General features: G+C 41.5%; 2 protein-coding genes across 3 annotated transcripts in view; one reads left to right on the top strand and one right to left on the bottom strand.

Annotated features, from left to right (window-relative positions):
* Nucleotides 1–4,938: 4,938 nt before the first annotated feature.
* Nucleotides 4,939–10,454, bottom strand: eral1 (Era-like 12S mitochondrial rRNA chaperone 1). The gene is made up of 11 exons (XM_010792614.1): nucleotides 10,236–10,454; nucleotides 9,074–9,223; nucleotides 8,823–8,950; nucleotides 8,663–8,740; nucleotides 8,532–8,578; nucleotides 8,377–8,438; nucleotides 8,163–8,275; nucleotides 7,297–7,602; nucleotides 6,678–6,827; nucleotides 6,201–6,281; nucleotides 4,939–5,348 (listed from the first exon to the last, which is right to left on the bottom strand). The coding sequence occupies exons 1-11, from the start codon at nucleotides 10,339–10,341 to the stop codon at nucleotides 5,226–5,228; spliced, it is 1,344 nt and encodes a 447-aa protein (XP_010790916.1). The 5' UTR covers nucleotides 10,342–10,454; the 3' UTR covers nucleotides 4,939–5,225.
* Nucleotides 10,455–15,350: 4,896 nt separating this feature from the next.
* Nucleotides 15,351–17,961, top strand: part of fam222ba (family with sequence similarity 222 member Ba) — a 30,572-nt gene continuing 27,961 nt past the window's right edge. Inside the window, exon 1 of one of the 2 annotated variants that reach the window (XM_010792615.1) lies at nucleotides 15,351–15,465. The gene's annotated coding sequence lies outside the window, so the exon portion shown is untranslated. Of the gene's footprint in view, nucleotides 15,466–16,560; nucleotides 16,641–17,961 lie in introns of those variants that run through there. The other variant, XM_010792616.1, reaches the window with a different exon arrangement.

Here is a 17,961-nt window from a genome sequence, read left to right on the forward strand (position 1 = left end):
GCGGCTCCTGAGGGTCTCCTTTTCAACAGCTTCATGGCCTGGCTGGGTGCTGTCAGTGTTTAGACAGCACCTTTTTATCAGGAAACTGGTCCCCAGGAACTTCCGTTGGAGGGGGCAGGGGACGAGCAGGACACATCAAGTGCGAGGGATCTCCAGTCTCCTGCTGAGTAGGAGGGAGGCGGATGGGCAAGCTGGCTGTGGCAGTCTGGCTGTGTGGGTGTAAGTACAGAGAGGGCCAGGTGTGGTTGGGCTGGGTGCTGAGCAGAGAGGGTGGCGCAGGACACCTAGGCAGGAAGAGTCCTGTGTCTCGCTCCGTAGTCGTCATTGTGAGGACGATGAGAGTTTCTCCTGTCAGAGGTTGCTGGACCTGCCTGTGGAAGCTCTTCTCTCTACACTGTGCAGCATACTCCCTTCACGCTTGGCCCTAACTGAACACGGGAGCACACTTGTTCTTCCGTTTGAGGCCTCTACACTTCCTCTGAGGCAGATGCCAAAGCCCTCGGTTGTTGCTCTGAGCTGCTGGAGTGCCTCTTAGCTGCTGCAGAGTGTGTCTGGGGAAGGCAGATTGCCTGGCCTGGAATCGCGCTCTTGATTCTGCAAGTCCCAGCTCAAGTCAGGCCATACTGCTCCCTTCAGCCGATTGTTGACTGGCCGTGTGGAGGGCCAGAGGATGGAGCAACGGTGTTGGGGTTTCTCTATGTGGGCTCTCATCAACCTTCGCTGCCAGAAGGGACACAGAGGGGAAATCAGCGGGGACATTGATCCTCTTTGTGTTCCACCCTCAGCCTGTCACAGGGGGAATGCCATCTTGGAATGACCAAGGTTTGGCTTCATTCCCTTGACCAATGAACCTTTCCTTGGGTGTTAGTAGTGATGGTGAGGGAAAGAGGGTCATCCTTGTCAAGGGTTCATCTTTTAAAGAATTTTTATCATGCCTCCTGAGCCTGATGCTCTCATGGAACGTCATGCATAATGCTGCACAGAGTATCTTTTTTCCAGATGCGAAATGGAATCATGAGAAATATGAAGGTTGTTTCTCTTCCTTCCCTTTTGTTGGGCATCAGCACCGCGTGAACGAGGACCTCTCGGTTTCCACAACAGTGTCTTCCCTATGTGTTTGTCTTCGCATTTACAGCCTGCAATTTAGCAGGAAATATTCCCTCCTATTGCCCTCGCTCGAGAGCCGAGAAGTTTTTTTGCCTGTCTGGACAGTTCCATGGAGAACCAACTGTTTTGTTCCAAAGAGAGGCCTAGGCAATTAATTACCGTTACAGAATACGTTTCTTTCGCTTCTTTTTATCTTCATGAAATAAGTCACAGTTTATAATTCCGCTACCTTCTTTGGTGCAGCTCCTTCCAACAGTGGCAGGTAACAGCTGGCAGCCCACAGCTAGCAGCCCACAGCTAGACGGTTGACAGTTGTCAATTGGTAGTTGAAAGCTAGTTTGTTGTTTCAACTCAAAAATACATCCAAAAAATGCGTTTCTTCCTCTGGTTTCTGTCGATCAATTTCGTTATCTCTTCTTTGGAGTTAATTCTGCAGATTTTCCTATAAAATGTCAAATGTTTATTGTTCAGGAGCTCATTTCTGATGCAGCTTACTCAAATCAAAACAATTCTCTCTCTCTCTCTCAATTCAATGGGGCTTTATTGGCATGGAAGTTAAATTAAACAATGTTGCCAAAGCATCACAATACAAAATAATTAACAACATTTACATACATTTCAAATGTTTACATATTATTGATGATATATACATCTCTCTCTCTCTCTCTCTCTCTCTCTCTCTCTCTCTCTCAAAGTGCTCAAACTTCACATGTGTGCTAACAGTCCAGCCGTGAAGACATCTACGGGAAAGTTGAGGTTTCTTCAAATGCCGTTGCCATGGCAACACAATGCTCACCATGAAACACGGTTTCTCATAACTTCAGTGAAAATGCTCGAAATGGCCCAAAACTTCACAGGTTTGGCAACGATGCAGCCATCACACATCTAAGCGTATTATGGGGTGTCATCGAATGCCGTTGCCATGGCGACAGATAATTCACCATCAAGTTAGTTAAAAAGTTTGCAGTTCAAATATTCTGTTGCTTTCCCAAGCCTTTTTACTTTCTTTTCTCATCTTAATACAAATTAATTCATTACTACTTACATCTGATATTTAACTCCTTCAGCCTATTTTCAGCTGCAGAAACCATTCAACTATTACATTATTCAGCTATTTCAGGACATCAAGGCTATACATGTTGTTGTTTTTTATACCTTTTTTTAAACGTTTTCTTTGAAATATTAAGCTTTTTCTGCATTTTTGTAGCTAAAAGCAGCTACCATTCAGCTAATAACATATTCAGCTTTTTCTGCATTTTCAGCTAAATTCAGCCATAAATGTTCACAGTTTACAGCATTTGCACGCATTTTCTGCAGGAAATGCATTTTCTATAATTATTGAAAATGGTAAATTAACTTTTTATTATGATATCAATAAATGAAAGAAATGTCTTAATCAACGATTCCTGCTTCTCATTTTTAATAAAAGTATATTTACTGAAAAATAAAATTGACACTGGTGTTTTTCTGCAGTTGTAATGAGGGTGTGGGCGGTCAGGTTAGGACCAGATAAGAGAAAGCCCCCCCTCCCCTCCCCTCACGTTCTGTCTGTCCCCCCCAGATGTCCTCACGGTATGCTAATGAGCCGGGAGCCTTTAAGTGTCGGGGCCCGGAAGGCAGAGCAGTGAGGAGCCGAGGACGGGGACACAGAGGCCATAACACATGAGCACGTGAAGGGAAGTGTCAGCAGAACATGAGAGATGGCACCCTGCATGGGAGGTGAGTGACACAGAGAGAGAGAGGGGGGCTGGGGGGGTCCCTGGGGCCTCACGCAGCCGGGGTCCCTGCAGCAAGTGACAGGGAGGCTGTGTAGCATTTAAGATGTTTTTATTTTGCCAACATAGGATATCATATTTTGCTGGTTTATTACTTTAATGTAAATAGTCAAAAATGGTTTACTTATTTTTTTACATTTTTAAGTAATTATGTTATTCTTTTATCCTATTTATTGGTTGTATACCTATAGTTGTATTTGTTTGAAAATTAAAACCAACATTAAATAATTCATTTATATAACAAAATCCCAGCCTTTGTAACTAAGAATCTTTTTTAAATTACATATTTTTTGTTGGTTTATTACTTTAATATAAAAACAAATGTAAAACATTGTTTACTTATTTTTTTACATTTTTAAATAATTATTTTATTTCCTCATCTTATTTATTTGTTGTATACCTGCAGTTGTATTTGTTTGAAAATCAAAACAATAATTCATTTATGCAACTAAATCCCAGCCTTTTTAATTAAGGATTCTTTTTAATTACATATTATTCATTTCGCATACATGCCTTTGCCTTTTTTTAAATAGCATTTTTAGCATATAATTAACATTGCATTGGTTGACCCTCACTGCCTCCCTGATGACCCCCTCCCTTTGCCCCGCAGACCCCCGTCAGGATCCCTCTGCTGGTTGTTATGTATTGTGCCCCGGACAGGATATCATCTTATACTGTAAGTTTAATAAAGAGACACTACAGTATAGATGATGTACTATCCAGGGTTTTCATTCCCCCAGCGGCTCAATCAGCGCACACTGGCTCCTAACTGCCTGCTCTGGGGGGGGCCGTCAAACCGTTACCATTACTGAGTTTCAGTTAGGGTAAGGGTTATATGGCCCTCGCTCAATGTCATCAGGACTTCCAGGAACAAGACAGTGACATCTTTTCATGTGCGTAAAATAAAGCTTATTGCTCCCAAACGAAAGTGTCTCGTTATTTTGTGCAAAGTGTGTGTGTGTGTGTCAGCATCCTAAATATCCTGTTTGAAGATGACTGTAGTATTTCGGAGCAGCAGTTGGCTTGTCTAAGTGAAGATCTCTGCCGCGCAACCGTCTTATCTAATCAGTTGGGAGCAGGCGTTGCAGAAAGCAAGGGGAGCCTGAGGGGCATCTGTGAGACATTCAAGGCCCCCCCCCCCACCTGCTTCAGGCCACTAGCTGGTTATTCACCAAGATGCCCCGGATAGAGAAACCGTCAAGTTAACTCACAGGCAGCAGGGATGAATCCAATCACCATTATCTGACCCATTTTAGCACCAGGTTAGTGCTCCATACTGCCATCCATTAAGGGAGACCATTTCGCCCTCGGGGGCAGAGCCGGGCTTTATAAGAGCCAAACAAGCAAGGGACGAGGAGGAGGAGAAGGGAAGAAAGCAGCGGAACATAAAGTGATAGTCTCAGGGACGGATGGCCACACTTCAAAGGCGGTGGAGAAGGCTAAAGTGATGTGGGAGTGGAGGGAACAGGATGGTGCATCAGGGACGTCTGAGTGAACATGACAGTGCAGGGCCCGCCAAGCAAAGAGCTCTGAGAGCCAAAGATAAACCATCAGGCCTTTTCAAAGCTCGCCAAACCTGCTCAGCCATGAACGCCCTGTCAGGCTCGTGTCAAAACATCCATCTGATGAGAGTCTGGGTCATGTTTTGCTGCCTCAAATAAATCTTTGCTAAATAAATGCCAACAATTCTACCTTCACAGATCCACTCACACACATTAATCATGTGTATATCAATGACTCACCCCGTTATCTGAACCTAGAATTAAGAAACAGAGAAAAGTCTAGATGAATTGATGACCTTTTTCATAGACTTCCACATAAACAGTGTTTTAAACTTTAGAATTAGAACTTGGATTATTAAGTTAGGGGGGGTTTTGATATAGTTTTGCTTTTCTCAAACACAGAACCTATTTCATTTACTTCATCCAGACCTCTTTCGTCAAGGTAACCAGGTGAGTAACTGATATACAAATTACTATTTTGTGGGTGAAGTAGTCCTTAAATGGCACTTTAGAGACATTTAACACATCATCGGTAAAGTTAGTAAAGGCACTCCTTAGTTTTCTACAAGTTTATACAAGTTTTCTATAACAGCAACTTAGAGGGCACAAATCTTTAATAGTATCTTCTGAGACTGCATGAAATGTTGCTGCTGATGCAGGTAGACAGAAGATGACATTTCAACAGTCCTCTTTCTCTCCTTCAAACAGGTCCATGTCTTCATACAGCTCCACTCATGAGCTGAGTCCTCTGTTCAGTTCCTCTTGTCATGTCCGTCTTTGCGTAGCCAAGAGGGATCTTAAATCCAGCAAGATCTGTTTCATTAAAGTGCTTCCACCCTCCTCAGACCTTCAGCTTGGCAGAGAGCTTCAGCCTCACGTCTCTCAGGAAGACTCGGCTCAGGTCCTCTCCGGCCTCCCGGGCCATGCGGCCCACCATCTGGCCCCCGGCCCCGATCACCATCCGCTGTGGAGAGAAGAAGCACAGCTGTGTCAGGGAGCGGTACATATTGTGTGTCTGAGTAATGCAGGTTTGAAAGACACAAATACAAAGGACCCTGTGGAAAATAGTTTAATGATATGAAGATTTACCAAGAAAAAGGACATTCGGTTCAAACAAATACAGCTGTTCTTTTTTATGCAATTTCTATAAAATAGCCATAACCCGTTTCACCCTGAAGCATTCTAAAAGACTGCAGTGACCTCCAACATATATATTTAATATTCATTTAAAGAAAGCTTGACAAGATAGCCTTCTCCCAGGAGACATTCATAAAATAAATGATATTTCGATCCCTTTGTTGACTCGTCCCTGTGAGTTGTACATTTGTGAAAGTCCTTCCTGTGTTGAATGGAAGAGCTGAGGAAAGGTCTGCGTCAGTCTTCTTAAAGGTCACTGGCCTTGAAACATTTCAGCACGGCAGATGTAGCTTCAAATATTCCTCACATCAAATATGTATGGTTTGAAAGGCTGCTCAAATATTTACAAGATAAAAACACACGGCAAATGCAGGCCAAATCAAATCAGAGGCCATCAGAGAGGCTGCAGGTGGAGTAAAAGATTTAATTTCCCTGTGCCTGAAACAGGCCAGGCATCTTAAAATAGTCTATCTAGTTTTTTCTACCTTATTCATTTTACACCTGACATTTATTTGCAGCTTGTGACATTTGCCTTTTAAAGCCAAGTCAAATAAAATGTATGCTAAACGTAATCCTAATACTTTCAATATGCATCTATACATAGTGTTTTTAATGATGTGTTAAAGCACAAGAGATACTTCCCATCTTCGAAACCAAGAAATGTGTGGAGAGCACTTACCATGTGAGTGTCTTTCTTGGTATAAAGTTTCACAGAAATATCCAGCTCTCCATTTTCTCCGTCGTCCCAGAGTTCAATAGACTGAAACAGAAAGATTGAAATATTGTAGAGGACATATTGTGATTTGTCCCACCTCTTAGCTAATCACATACAATATGTTGGTGCACTGGCCCATAGCAGCGCGAGTGTTACACAGTGGTGTCACTGTTTTACAAAAGTATAGTACTGAGGTTGTGTTAGCCGTGCAAAATATCGCTTCCATTAAATACATTTATCATCAGCACCAATTGGACATACACAAAAAAAGTATTGACAATTGTAAGTTGAGAAATTGTACAGTAGCAGTGAATACAGATGACAAAAGTGTGAAATGGCTGAATCCAAGCACATGTCAGCTTTCAGTCATCCCCAGGATCAGTGCAGGGAGATGTGATGGTGTAGTCAGATCTCTGTCTATCCATCGGTAAACCGGTTCACCTGTGTGATGGAGTAGGGCACTTCCTGTGGTAGATTCTCCAGAAGCTTCTCTCTGATGGTGTTGGTGCAGATCTGCTCTGGAGTCTGGTCGGTCAGGACTTCACTGTGGTACTGCCACGAGCCGGGCTTAGCCGCAACCATAAAGTAGTTCTACAACGTTCAGATAAAAGCATGGTTATTATCAGTAAAGAAAAGAAAAGGAAAAAGATATTACATTAAACAAAAGTAGTTAAAGTAAAATGTCAAATAAAGGATTAAATAAAATAAATTATAATACAAATATGTATACAAACATTATAAGTAAAAAAGAAGAATGTGCAATAAAAAACTTAAATAAATTAAGGATATTCATATAAAACATACAGAGAAATAAGTAAAATATCCAATAAAATATCAAATAATAAATTAAGAAATAAATAAGAGGTACAAATGTGCACATTGTACTCCAATATATACAGTGGTGTATTAATATGATATTATAAGGGTTTTGCTGCTGATGGTGAACTTATATCTTTATAAAGTGTAACAATACAATCATTTATGACACAACATGCATCCTGTCCTCCAGATGGGCCTGCCTGGGATATCACTGTTTAACCTGCCATAATAGAATGTGTACCTTCAGTGTGTCAACGTCCTCTTTGTCCACAGAAGACAGCATGAAGACGTCCTTGAAGTGAGCCCAGCCCTGCTGACTTCTCAGAGCCTTCAGCTGCTCTCTGCTCAGAGCAGAGCTGGGATCAGCATCTCCTTCCAGCCCCGCGGTGTCCACGTCGGGCGATGGCTCTGGCTGCCTCTCTGACCTCTTTTCAGCCTTCGGAGGCTTGATCACTGTCCTGACCCGCAGCTTGCGTCCGTTCACCACTCCACATGTCAGCTCTGTTGTTATGTCCAGCAGCCGGTCCTTAGTCTTCAACAGGTCCACCTGAGACACATGGGGGCATCAGTGAAGACATCAGGAAGACTCCTCAGTGCAGGTTAACATTCATTTGAATGTTCTGGGATGTTGGCAAGGAAAGTCTGGTGATATTCTATATTCTTCTTCTTGTCAACAGATCCTAATTCTACCCAAGTATTTCCCATGTCTCCAAAGTACAGTATCTTCTTCCTGTATGTCATAGAGCCTCTATTGTATTATTACTATAACAATACTTTTTACTATTACAACACATCAGTAAGTCGCACTGGGGGACAGGTCTCATCATTCCCATTTACATTAGCACTTTAGTTTATATTCCCATACGCCTTCCTGCTGCTGTATACACTCATTAGAGCTCGAAATGTATTGATTTGCACTTGAAAATAGTCCCCAACAAATGCACCATTTAATTTAATGAAGTTTGTTGAAAGATACGGTGACCAACTGTTTAATTTAGCCCTTTGAAAAGAACAATCAGTAATCAATAAACTACATCCATGACTTGCTGTCAATATGTATTATTTTAGTAGCATTTGTAATGAATGTGTCGTTCTGTGGAAGAGTACCTTATTGAGCACCAGGATTGCAGGGATGTCAGTGTGCTGAGCCAGGCATTTGAGCACCTCGAAGTCGAGCCTGCCGCACATCCATCGGTCGGACACATCCACCAACACCACCACTGGACAACGGACACAATAACAAACACTTGGAACTCAGCAGTGTTTTTTTATTCTTAAATGGTAACTTTGATTCAGAGTTCAGAGTTAATTTACATCATACCTATGTCTGCTTCTTTAACCGTGTTCCAGGGATCCTCAAGCAATGCCTTCTCCAGATTATGTCTGTGGAAACAGAGCAGCCAATCATATTACATTTTATGATACAACTGGATGTAGATTACAGACTTTAAAAATATAAATAAAATAACAAAGCACCTTTTGACCTTTGATACAGTAGTGAGACCAGGAGTGTCCAGTAAGATCTACAAAACAATACACAAATGGGTTAATGTTTGGTTTTTAGAATGGTATTAAATATAACAATAGAGACATGAGGAAGGTCTTACTATCTGTGTGTCCTCCTCCGTCAGGACGCCCACGGCCCGTGACCGTGTGGTGTGTACTTTCTTGGACACGGCAAACACCTTAAAGAAATGATCACTGACTTTAGACATTGAACACCTCCTTCAGATGAATATCAATGTACATATTTTAAAAGACACATACCTTTCTTCCAAGGAGCTGATTGGACAATGTGGACTTCCCAGCATTGGGGGCCCCTATGAGGGCCACTTTCAAAACCTTTGCATTTTCAGGCTGATCTGGATGTCTCATTAACAAGGATAATTGTTCAGCTGAAAACACACAAAATAAAATCATTAGAGAAACAAAGAAGGGATTTATAACTTTGGATTTGCGACAGAATGGCGTCAGCAGGAGTTTATCAGATGAGTTCAGGGATGTAAATCTCTGATTACCGCTGTCTGGTAGAACTGACGCAGGCAGGCGATAAGAACTGCCGTCTGCCTCCACTGCTTTGCCTTTCATCAGTCTGTTGAGAAATGCATCTGATGTAATAAAACAAGCAGGAGTGAAGATAAATCCGTTCCTCTGTCCTCTGCTGCTTCCTGTGAACACATAAAAACATTTCCATCACTTCTCTGCCAGCAGGGCTGCAAGGTTACTCATTCATAATAAGCCCTTGGGTACAGTATAACGATGCGTTCGTAAATGCGTTCATAAAAAGTAATTACAGAACCCAATCAGATTGAGTTTAGAAATAATGGCATGCTTTCATGCAAGTCTGCATGTAGGAAAGAGTTATACAGAATAGCTTTTGATAATCGTTTTATTATTTGAAGAAATTTTCTATGTGGTAGAAAATGTTTATTTCATCCTCTTGTGATTGCAAAATGTGCTGTTTTTTACTGCTTTATGGCATATTATTAACATGAATTGATTTGGGTTTTGATCCCAAAAAAACGAGGAATGTATCATACTTGGACTTTCAGAAACTGATATGGACATTTTTAACTATTATGACATTTATTAGACCAAATAATTAATTAATTAATCTAAACAATAATCAACGAATTAATCGAAAATGATAATAAATGTTCAATTCATTTTTCTTTTGCGCACATCTTCCAAATTGTTATCAATATTGTCCCTGAAGACTTGTGATACCAAATGTATTTTTTTTATAAAATTAAATGTTAACAGAGTAACAATGTGTAAAACATATTTTGAATGCAGGGGGAGTTTAAATTCTGCCAGTCAGACTCATGAAGCATTTTGCACATACATGGGAGTCACAGTTGTAAACGTATATCCCTGAAATGGAAAATCACCCATTGTTCACCTATGTTGTCATTATTGTCATGTATTCTACCTGTACCCTGTTAATGAAACGTCTCCTCGGATGAAACAGGTGTTATTGATGGAAAAAGCAGCCTGTGCCTCAGCAGAGCTAAGAGATGCCTGATTTATTGATTCGCCCTGCTCTATATAAACGTATAAACATAGTACGCCTATAGGCTGATATTCTAAATACACCATGCTTAACTAACACCCTTAATACATTTCCTTGCTAGAAAAATACAAATAGAAGAGCAGCAGAAAGCCTTGTTTTGGACTAACCGGCTGTTAGGAACCATGTCGCACTTTCCTGTCGAGTAGTCCCGAGGAGCAGTCTCGAGACGAGGGAGGAGTCTCTAAGAACCCGCGAGCACAATCTGAGCGCCATGGAGCTTCAGTCACTGTTAATGTTATATTTCAGATAATATTACACTATTCATCGTTCCAGAGGTGAGCGCTGCTTGTTCACATTGCCATTACAGGGGGTAACCATGTTGTTTTGACCAAAGAAAAACGTCTTCCGCTTTAAAGAGCTTCTCACAGAGCGTCGTGTGGAAACTACACCGCCCCCTGGCGACCACTTTGTCAACTACAACATGTTATTTCACCCTGCATACTGTCTGGTAGAATGATCTTTATTAACCTTTTCAATTTACAGAGAAGCAGTTACGACAATACAAATCTTGGGTCTAACACTCCCTCCAACAGCGCTCAATGAAAAAGGAAATCATGCAAGTAAAAGCAACACGAGAATATCAAAGATAACATAGTGCAAGTTCAAGATTCAAATATTTAACTGATTTTTAGTAGTAGAACAGTGTTGTTGGTGGCAATGGAAGTCTTAAAATCTTCAGTCCCCTCAAATAGTGCAAAAATAAAATAAACTTTACATATACAATTAAATGAGGATGTAAAATAGCGTATGAAATAGTGCAATTAACATAAAGGTGCAAGTGCAGGAATAAGCAAACAATATTTGTGTAAATCAAATGGAACAGAAAGTAAATGTAAATACTGAACAGCATTATTTTTTGTTGTAAAAACACAAATATGGTGAGTGTACACAGAATAGCTATAAACAAATGGATGTGGAGACACTCCATGTTGTTTTTCAGTAACACAGAATGCACCTGGGCCCCAGTTTGCGAGCCACCTGTGTATAGCAGGGATATATTGGAGGCTAGAAACGGTCAGCGGCTATTCCAAAATCAGCTCATCATAATGCAAACACACATCCACCAACATGAGCAAATAGCAGTTGCAAAAGGATGACAGGCTCTCAAAGGATCTTTTGTCTGGGGTGATAGTCTGTAGATTACTTTGTGAGGGATGGTGCGCCCATAACCACAAATCAGATCGTAGCGTTCCAACTTTTCCTATCCCTCTTGTCCCTTGAGTGCACAGAACAGAGCTTATCCCTGAGGGTGCTTGAAGCACAGTTGTGACAATGTTGTCGAGGATATATTGAACATCCACGCTTAAAGCATTATGCCAACACTGCATGCTTTCACACCCCGCAGCAGCTTTTCAGAACTAATTCACAATGACAAGCTGACATAATGACTTGATAACCATGACGTGTGTAAGGTTAATCACAGCACTAAAAGGACACAGTTTGCATATTGATTGATTACTGTAACGTGTTGTTTTCATTCTCTATGGCATAGCCAGGCAGAGCAGATGTCTCCCTGTAGTCCATCAAACACGCCGGCTGTTTGCTAGTCCTCGAGGACTTGCTCAGGGCGGAACAAACACCTCCACCGGGGAGGATGATGAAGGATATCAGGTAGCTCACAATCTGTCATCATCTAACTCTAAAAGCTCTGCCGCAATGGAAGGACAACAATACAAAATGGAGCTTTTAGCAGTCACTTACTGCCGAATTCCAATTGAACCATACCAAAAGGATATTTGAGGATCAGTAATGTTTGAACTTTCTCTCTATCTGCCTCCCTCCCACTCTCCCTCTCGCTCCCTCTTAAATTCATTCAAGGCCTTTTCTCCCTCCGGGCTTTCCTCACATGGCCATTTCACGTGGGAGTGTATCAGAGTTCTTTCTATGACTGCATTAACTTTGGCCTTCAGAAAGAGCTCTCTCTCCCTCAAAAAAAAAAAAAAGAAGACAAAAAGGCTTCGCCTGCAGACCATTTAATCATAAGCTGCAGCCCACTTTGCCATTTGAAGTGCACTTGCCAATGAGATTTAGCATGGTGTGATGGAAACCCTCCCTCTGGTGCTGCAATTCAGTGCGCTGTTGATTCCCAATCAATCTTGTTTTCTGTAATTCTAACAGAACACCTTGTATTGATAGTGAACAGGTCAGATCTTCCTGAATATGCAGAATTGTGTGTGGCCGTGCACCCTAGCAGCCTCTCCTGTTGATTTACTAATAACACTGTCTGGGATTAGACACGTAATAACTGGCAAGAAGATCTGGCTGCTCATGAGGAAGTTCATGGAATAATAAGTGTGAGCCATGGGGCATGTTAACAGGGAGCAAAAAAACAATCTGTCAGTGCGTCAGAGCATCCATCACTCCATCACTGCCGATTGCAGTGAGAGGCGTGATGCTGCAGCTGGCTGACTGTCTATAAAACAGCAGCTCCTCAACTTTCTCATGCTGAGGACTCCAACGCAGTTAGGCTATTTCTAAAGAATCCCACGGATTAATGAGTGGATAGATGAATTTCCACACTTGATAAATGAGAAAGCAGTGAGATGTAACTGTTACGTCACACATGTGGTCCTGGATGTCCTCGAAGGCCCCTCCGTTCAGTAATCACTGCATACGTCCTTGCTCAGGCTGCTTTTTAAAAGAGGGGATTTAGCTCCCAAACTACCCATATAGGTCACACTGATGCTCTGATTGTACAATCTCTTTCTCAGTGGGGGAGATAAAGGGGAAAAAAAACTTTTATTCGTTCTAGACTTGCAATCGATGGGACTTGTCTGTGAAGTGGATCAATAATGCCTCTCTTTGAAATCATCAATCACGTCAGTGGTGAATTTAAAAAGCGTAATTAGGAGCAGCGTTCTTAAACATCCTGTATTGACGTCTTTCTTTGGTATGGAGAAAGACACCGCTCTGCATCATTAACTTTGTATTATTGCGTGATGGAGCCTGCTGCTGCTACTTCCCCACCTGCTGAACTCCGAGCGTTGTGCGTGATTGGGCTTTCAGACCAAATTCTCCCCGCTTTCACTTGCTGATGGGGGAAGTGAAGCTTGCAGGCCTAAATTGGCTGGAGTATTGTAATAAGCCCAGATCGTATTGGAACCCAGGCCAATGGAGTTATCCTCCACAATGCTGTTTGTGCAGTTGGACATCTGTGATTCTTTTCTCTAATCTTCTCATTTGATTACTTTTGTGCAGGTTCTAACCCGACATGACACACATTCTGCAACCTTCCCATCACTTTCCACCATGTTCAGCTTTGTCCATCTGTCTCTCTCTGGTAATAAAATACCATCAATACTGTGGAGAGGGCAGGTGGGTGGTTGTAATGGAGTAATTTATTTGAGTTGTCACAGAAATATAAGTGTTTGATTAGGGAGCCATACACATCAGGCTGCACAAATAGAACCTTTCATCAAATCACAAAGCATGTGACACTATTGACCGCAGAGTTTTCTCACTGGCTGTGTCGTCTTCCACAAGATTCACAATATGTGAAGAAAAAAATGATGCAAAATACAAGGACAATACAGCCGAAGAATACATTTTGTGCCAGTGAAAAAGATGAGTATAACATTTCATACATTTATATTTGAGTATTACAATTACACTCTTCTGTTGAGCCAACTATGGTTGATTGTCTCACAATAAAACAATCGACCAGCAACAATCTATATTTAGGTATTAGGGCATAAATGCAAGAGAGAGACATTTTTAATAGGCTTGGGAACTCACCATACTAAATCAGAAGTAAAAACTCATTTTGGACTTTGAAGCCCACATTAGCAAAGTTAAGAAGACAGAATGCATCCCCCTAAGAAATGCTGCAATAAAGTAAGGCTGCTCCTAACGTAGCTGTGAAACTGATTCATGTTTTCACAACTTGCAAATTGGAGTATTGTAAAACCCTTTTTACTGGCCTACCAAAAAAGGCTGTTTGGAAAAGTTCAACTAGTTCAGAACTGCTGCCAAAACAAAGACTGGGAAACTGCAGTCACTCTTGCTTTAGCCACACTGCTCTGGCTCTCCATTACCTTTAGGATTGATTTTAAGGTTCTTACAAAGCACTTAATGATAAAGCACTTTCTGACACTTAGGACTTTAACTCCTTATCAACTAACAAGAGCCCAAAGGTCCTCTGACGTTGGTATATTGAAAGACTCTGAAAGACCCTCTCTAGATACATTATGCTAGCTTTGCTGACACTTAAAAGGAAAACTGAAGACCCACATAATAAGCATGCATTTAGTTAGTGTGATATGTTTTTTTTGTAAATTTTTATGATCATGTACATTTTTATGATCATGTCTATTAATTTTGTTTCTCTTTTCTTTTCTTTTTTTGGTCTTTATATTCAATTTTTGTTTTGTGCTAACACATTGATGACCTTCATGACATCCTCAACAAACATTTGGTGTGTCCCTCAGTAGGTATTTTCCACCCAAAATACAGATACAAAAAATGTCAAACATATCCCTAGAGGTTAAGTGTCATGTTAACTGAGGATGTTCCCCAAACACACAGTCAAGGGAACATTTGGTATCCCTGCTAACATCACTGTAAATGCCTATAGAGGAGCTCAGCTCAGAAGAATTGCATTGCCATTTCTACACTGTAGCTCTGGGCATATGACAATAAAACCTATGAATCTGAAAAATCTTGAATCTAGACGTAGAGCTTAGTAAAAAAAGAGCAATCGGCTTAATGTTGGTGTACACTTACAATTTGGCTAGTGGTTAAGGGCAGTAAAACAAATCCTTCTGAATAGGCAACAATTCAATCAAAATCAATTCAGATATCTTTAAAAAGAAATTGCAGGGTAGGCCCTACTTAGTTGCAGCATTTCACTAAATATGTTTAGTTACCCTCACTGCTCATTTCATAGCCTATGTAAAGCGAATTTAGTACGGTAACACACCTTGGAGTAATCATTATTATTAATAAGTTGCATCTAAAATGATCAAATTGTGAATACCTCCTAGAGCTTGATAAACAAGCTTAACAACAAACAAAAATAGACATAACTAAAAACGAGTTGAACATGAACTTTGATATTGTAGAGCTGTAACAATGATGACAGGTTATTTCAATAATGTCCTACAAATATGTACCCGTCCAATAAAATCCCACGCTGCCTGTCCCTTTAAACCGCTCGGTGTCCTGCGCAGAGACCAGCGCAGTCTGGACTGCTCCCAGCCTCTGCGCATGCGCCGGAAGTTGCTGCCGCAGACAGCAGCAGCAGCAGTGATTCGGCAGCGCAGGGTAACGGGAGAAAATCTGTCCGTTTTAAACCATGGCGACGTACTAAACGATGCCTTTCGCAGAGGAAAACGGAGAGTAAGTAGTTGTCTCTTTATAATACGGCTACTGCCTGATACTGTGTGACGTCCTCTCAAATTGTGGCATAAATATGAGGAGAGCTTGAGGAGGCAACAATGGGACTGTATGTTTCAGACTGGCTGGCTAGGTTAGCTAGCCAGGAGCCTGGGCAGTCAGCTGGGACCCCGACTGGCAACATGCAGCTTTATAGCTACTGTACTGCTCCCTGTATTGTCTGTGGATACACCTCACGGCTTGCTGTCTGTTAGGAGCCAAACATCTTTTTTTCAGGCACCGAAGTAGCCATGTATTCCTGCCCAAAGGTGGTGTTACCTGAATGAAACTGGGCTTGTGTAGTTGAGCTGTTTAGCATTTTTGTATGCATTATGACAACAAGCAGTGAGGAGTAAAAAGATTTCCATTTGCCTGCCAAATCATGATTATATCATTGTGGTATTTATGCTGCAGGTTGTTTCATACCAACTCAAGAGAAAATGTGAGTTCCAGCCAGCTGTGGGGGAAGTTGTGTGTTATCTTGTGTAATTATAAAGTATGGGAGCTGTCACTAAGTTGTTTCCCACTGCTAGTATCTAATACACTCAGTGGGACATGCAAGCAAATCCAAATTTAGAGTAGCTTCTCTCACGGTGCAGATGCGCGCACACCTTGCTCTCAGCGCGTCTGCAAATAGCACCTCCTAATATAACGACAGAGGAAAAGTGTTCCCACCTTGCAAAGTGTTAAAGGTGATAAAAAAAAGGTTGACGTCACCGAGCTCATCCTGATCCTGCCGCACAACCTCGACCACTGAGGAGGTGGAGGAGGAGGAGTGCAGGAGGAGTACTTTCCGAGGAGGAGAGCAGCTTTTTGTTGTTGCCATAACGTCTAATGGTTCGTGTCTGGAAGGAAAAAGGGTCTATCTCTGATCAAATTTCGGGTAACCTAAGGGCACACTTAACTAATGGGATCCTATCGATGTTTCTCCCCCTCCAAGCCTGATCTTTAAACGGTGGAATATTAATGTTTCCACAGCCTGTCCGTGTTATCTTTGGCTGCTCTGAGTCTGGCTTTATTGCTGTTTAGTCGGTCTATAATGTCATGTAGCTTGACGGATATGATTAAAAAAAACGCAGTAAACCAACACTTCGGAGACTGACTGGACTATGGGAGTGATCGATTTTATTGTGCAAATGGTAAGAGGATAACACTATGCAATTTCTAAAGATAAAAAAAAACTGTTAAGTGTGCATTTGCACAAGAAGTGTCTGTTGCTGTGAAGAAAGCCATTATCTTGCCTTCACCTTTACAAAGGTGACTGTTTCGTTAATAACAGCAGGGGGGATGTGCTTAGTGAATTCCTGTGTTACTCAAATAACAGCCTGACATTACTCGCCAAAAGTGCAGTTTTGCAATGTAGCTTTTTCCGAAGAGCAGATAATTAAATTTCAGACCGTGTTGTCTGGGAAACTCAGGCCCCTAGACTCTCTGCAATTATCGTGTAGAAGGAAGCCTTTTTGCATTGAGGTGCTATGTTTCCCAGCACAATGAAGATGAATTAGGTCTTAAAAACAAATGACTGCAGGCCTCTCCCCATCTGTAAAATGCAGTTCGCCTCTAATGACAGCAATGATATTAAGTCACTGTGAGATATCGTTATGCTTAGGCAAACAACAGTAGATCTTGCACTCTTAGTTCTAATAAACGTCTGATTTGGATTTCTTTGTGTGCATTTATTACTTTAATTATGTCTTAATTTGTGTGTTAGCTTTTACTCGTAACATCCGCAGATAAGCCTGAATGTCGGGAGCACCTGGTTCATTTGTTCATGTCATGCTGATCTGCAGCATTGTAGAACATTACAGCGATCTGCCAAATTGAAATACCACTTGAATGCATGTGTTAATTAGGGCTCTGCGTGGCTTTTCAAAGTGTCTCTCCTCCTCCTCCTCTGCCGCCCGTGAATCATGTGCTGACTCTTGGACCTGTCACCGCAAACCCCAGAGCCTTTGCTGAGGGCAAACTGACAGGATAGCAAGTTGCTTTGGTTTTTCTCCCAGCCAACCACTGACAAATGTATTGGGACATATTGATTTACATTGTAGGCAGAGGAGAGCAATTTCCTCTAAAACACTCGTGTAGCATCTTGGCTGCTGTTGCTCTTAGTCGACAATTGCCTGCAGACAAGGTTAAACTATTCCAGAAAAAATATCACATTGTAGTGAACACACACCTATTAGGCTTCATTTGGTGGACATTTTCAAGCAGTGAACAGAGTTCAGAGAGATTGTGATGTGCACACCCACACATCGTTTTTTTTAGACCTCACTGTTTTCAACTTTCTCCTGGTGACCAAATGGATAAACAGATTTTCAGTGAGTGACGATTGTTATTTAGAGAAACATCATTATGAGCCCCTTACACGGAGTCCCTGATATTTTGGGTTGCCGCATTCTCCACGTGACAGTCAAACAATCTGATTCCCACCGTTGGTCTGATATCACACAGCAGTAATAA

Source organism: Notothenia coriiceps, unplaced genomic scaffold (assembly GCF_000735185.1).
Source record: "Notothenia coriiceps isolate Sejong01 unplaced genomic scaffold, NC01 NC01_scaffold00036513, whole genome shotgun sequence".
Taxonomy (NCBI): Eukaryota; Metazoa; Chordata; class Actinopteri; order Perciformes; family Nototheniidae; genus Notothenia; species Notothenia coriiceps.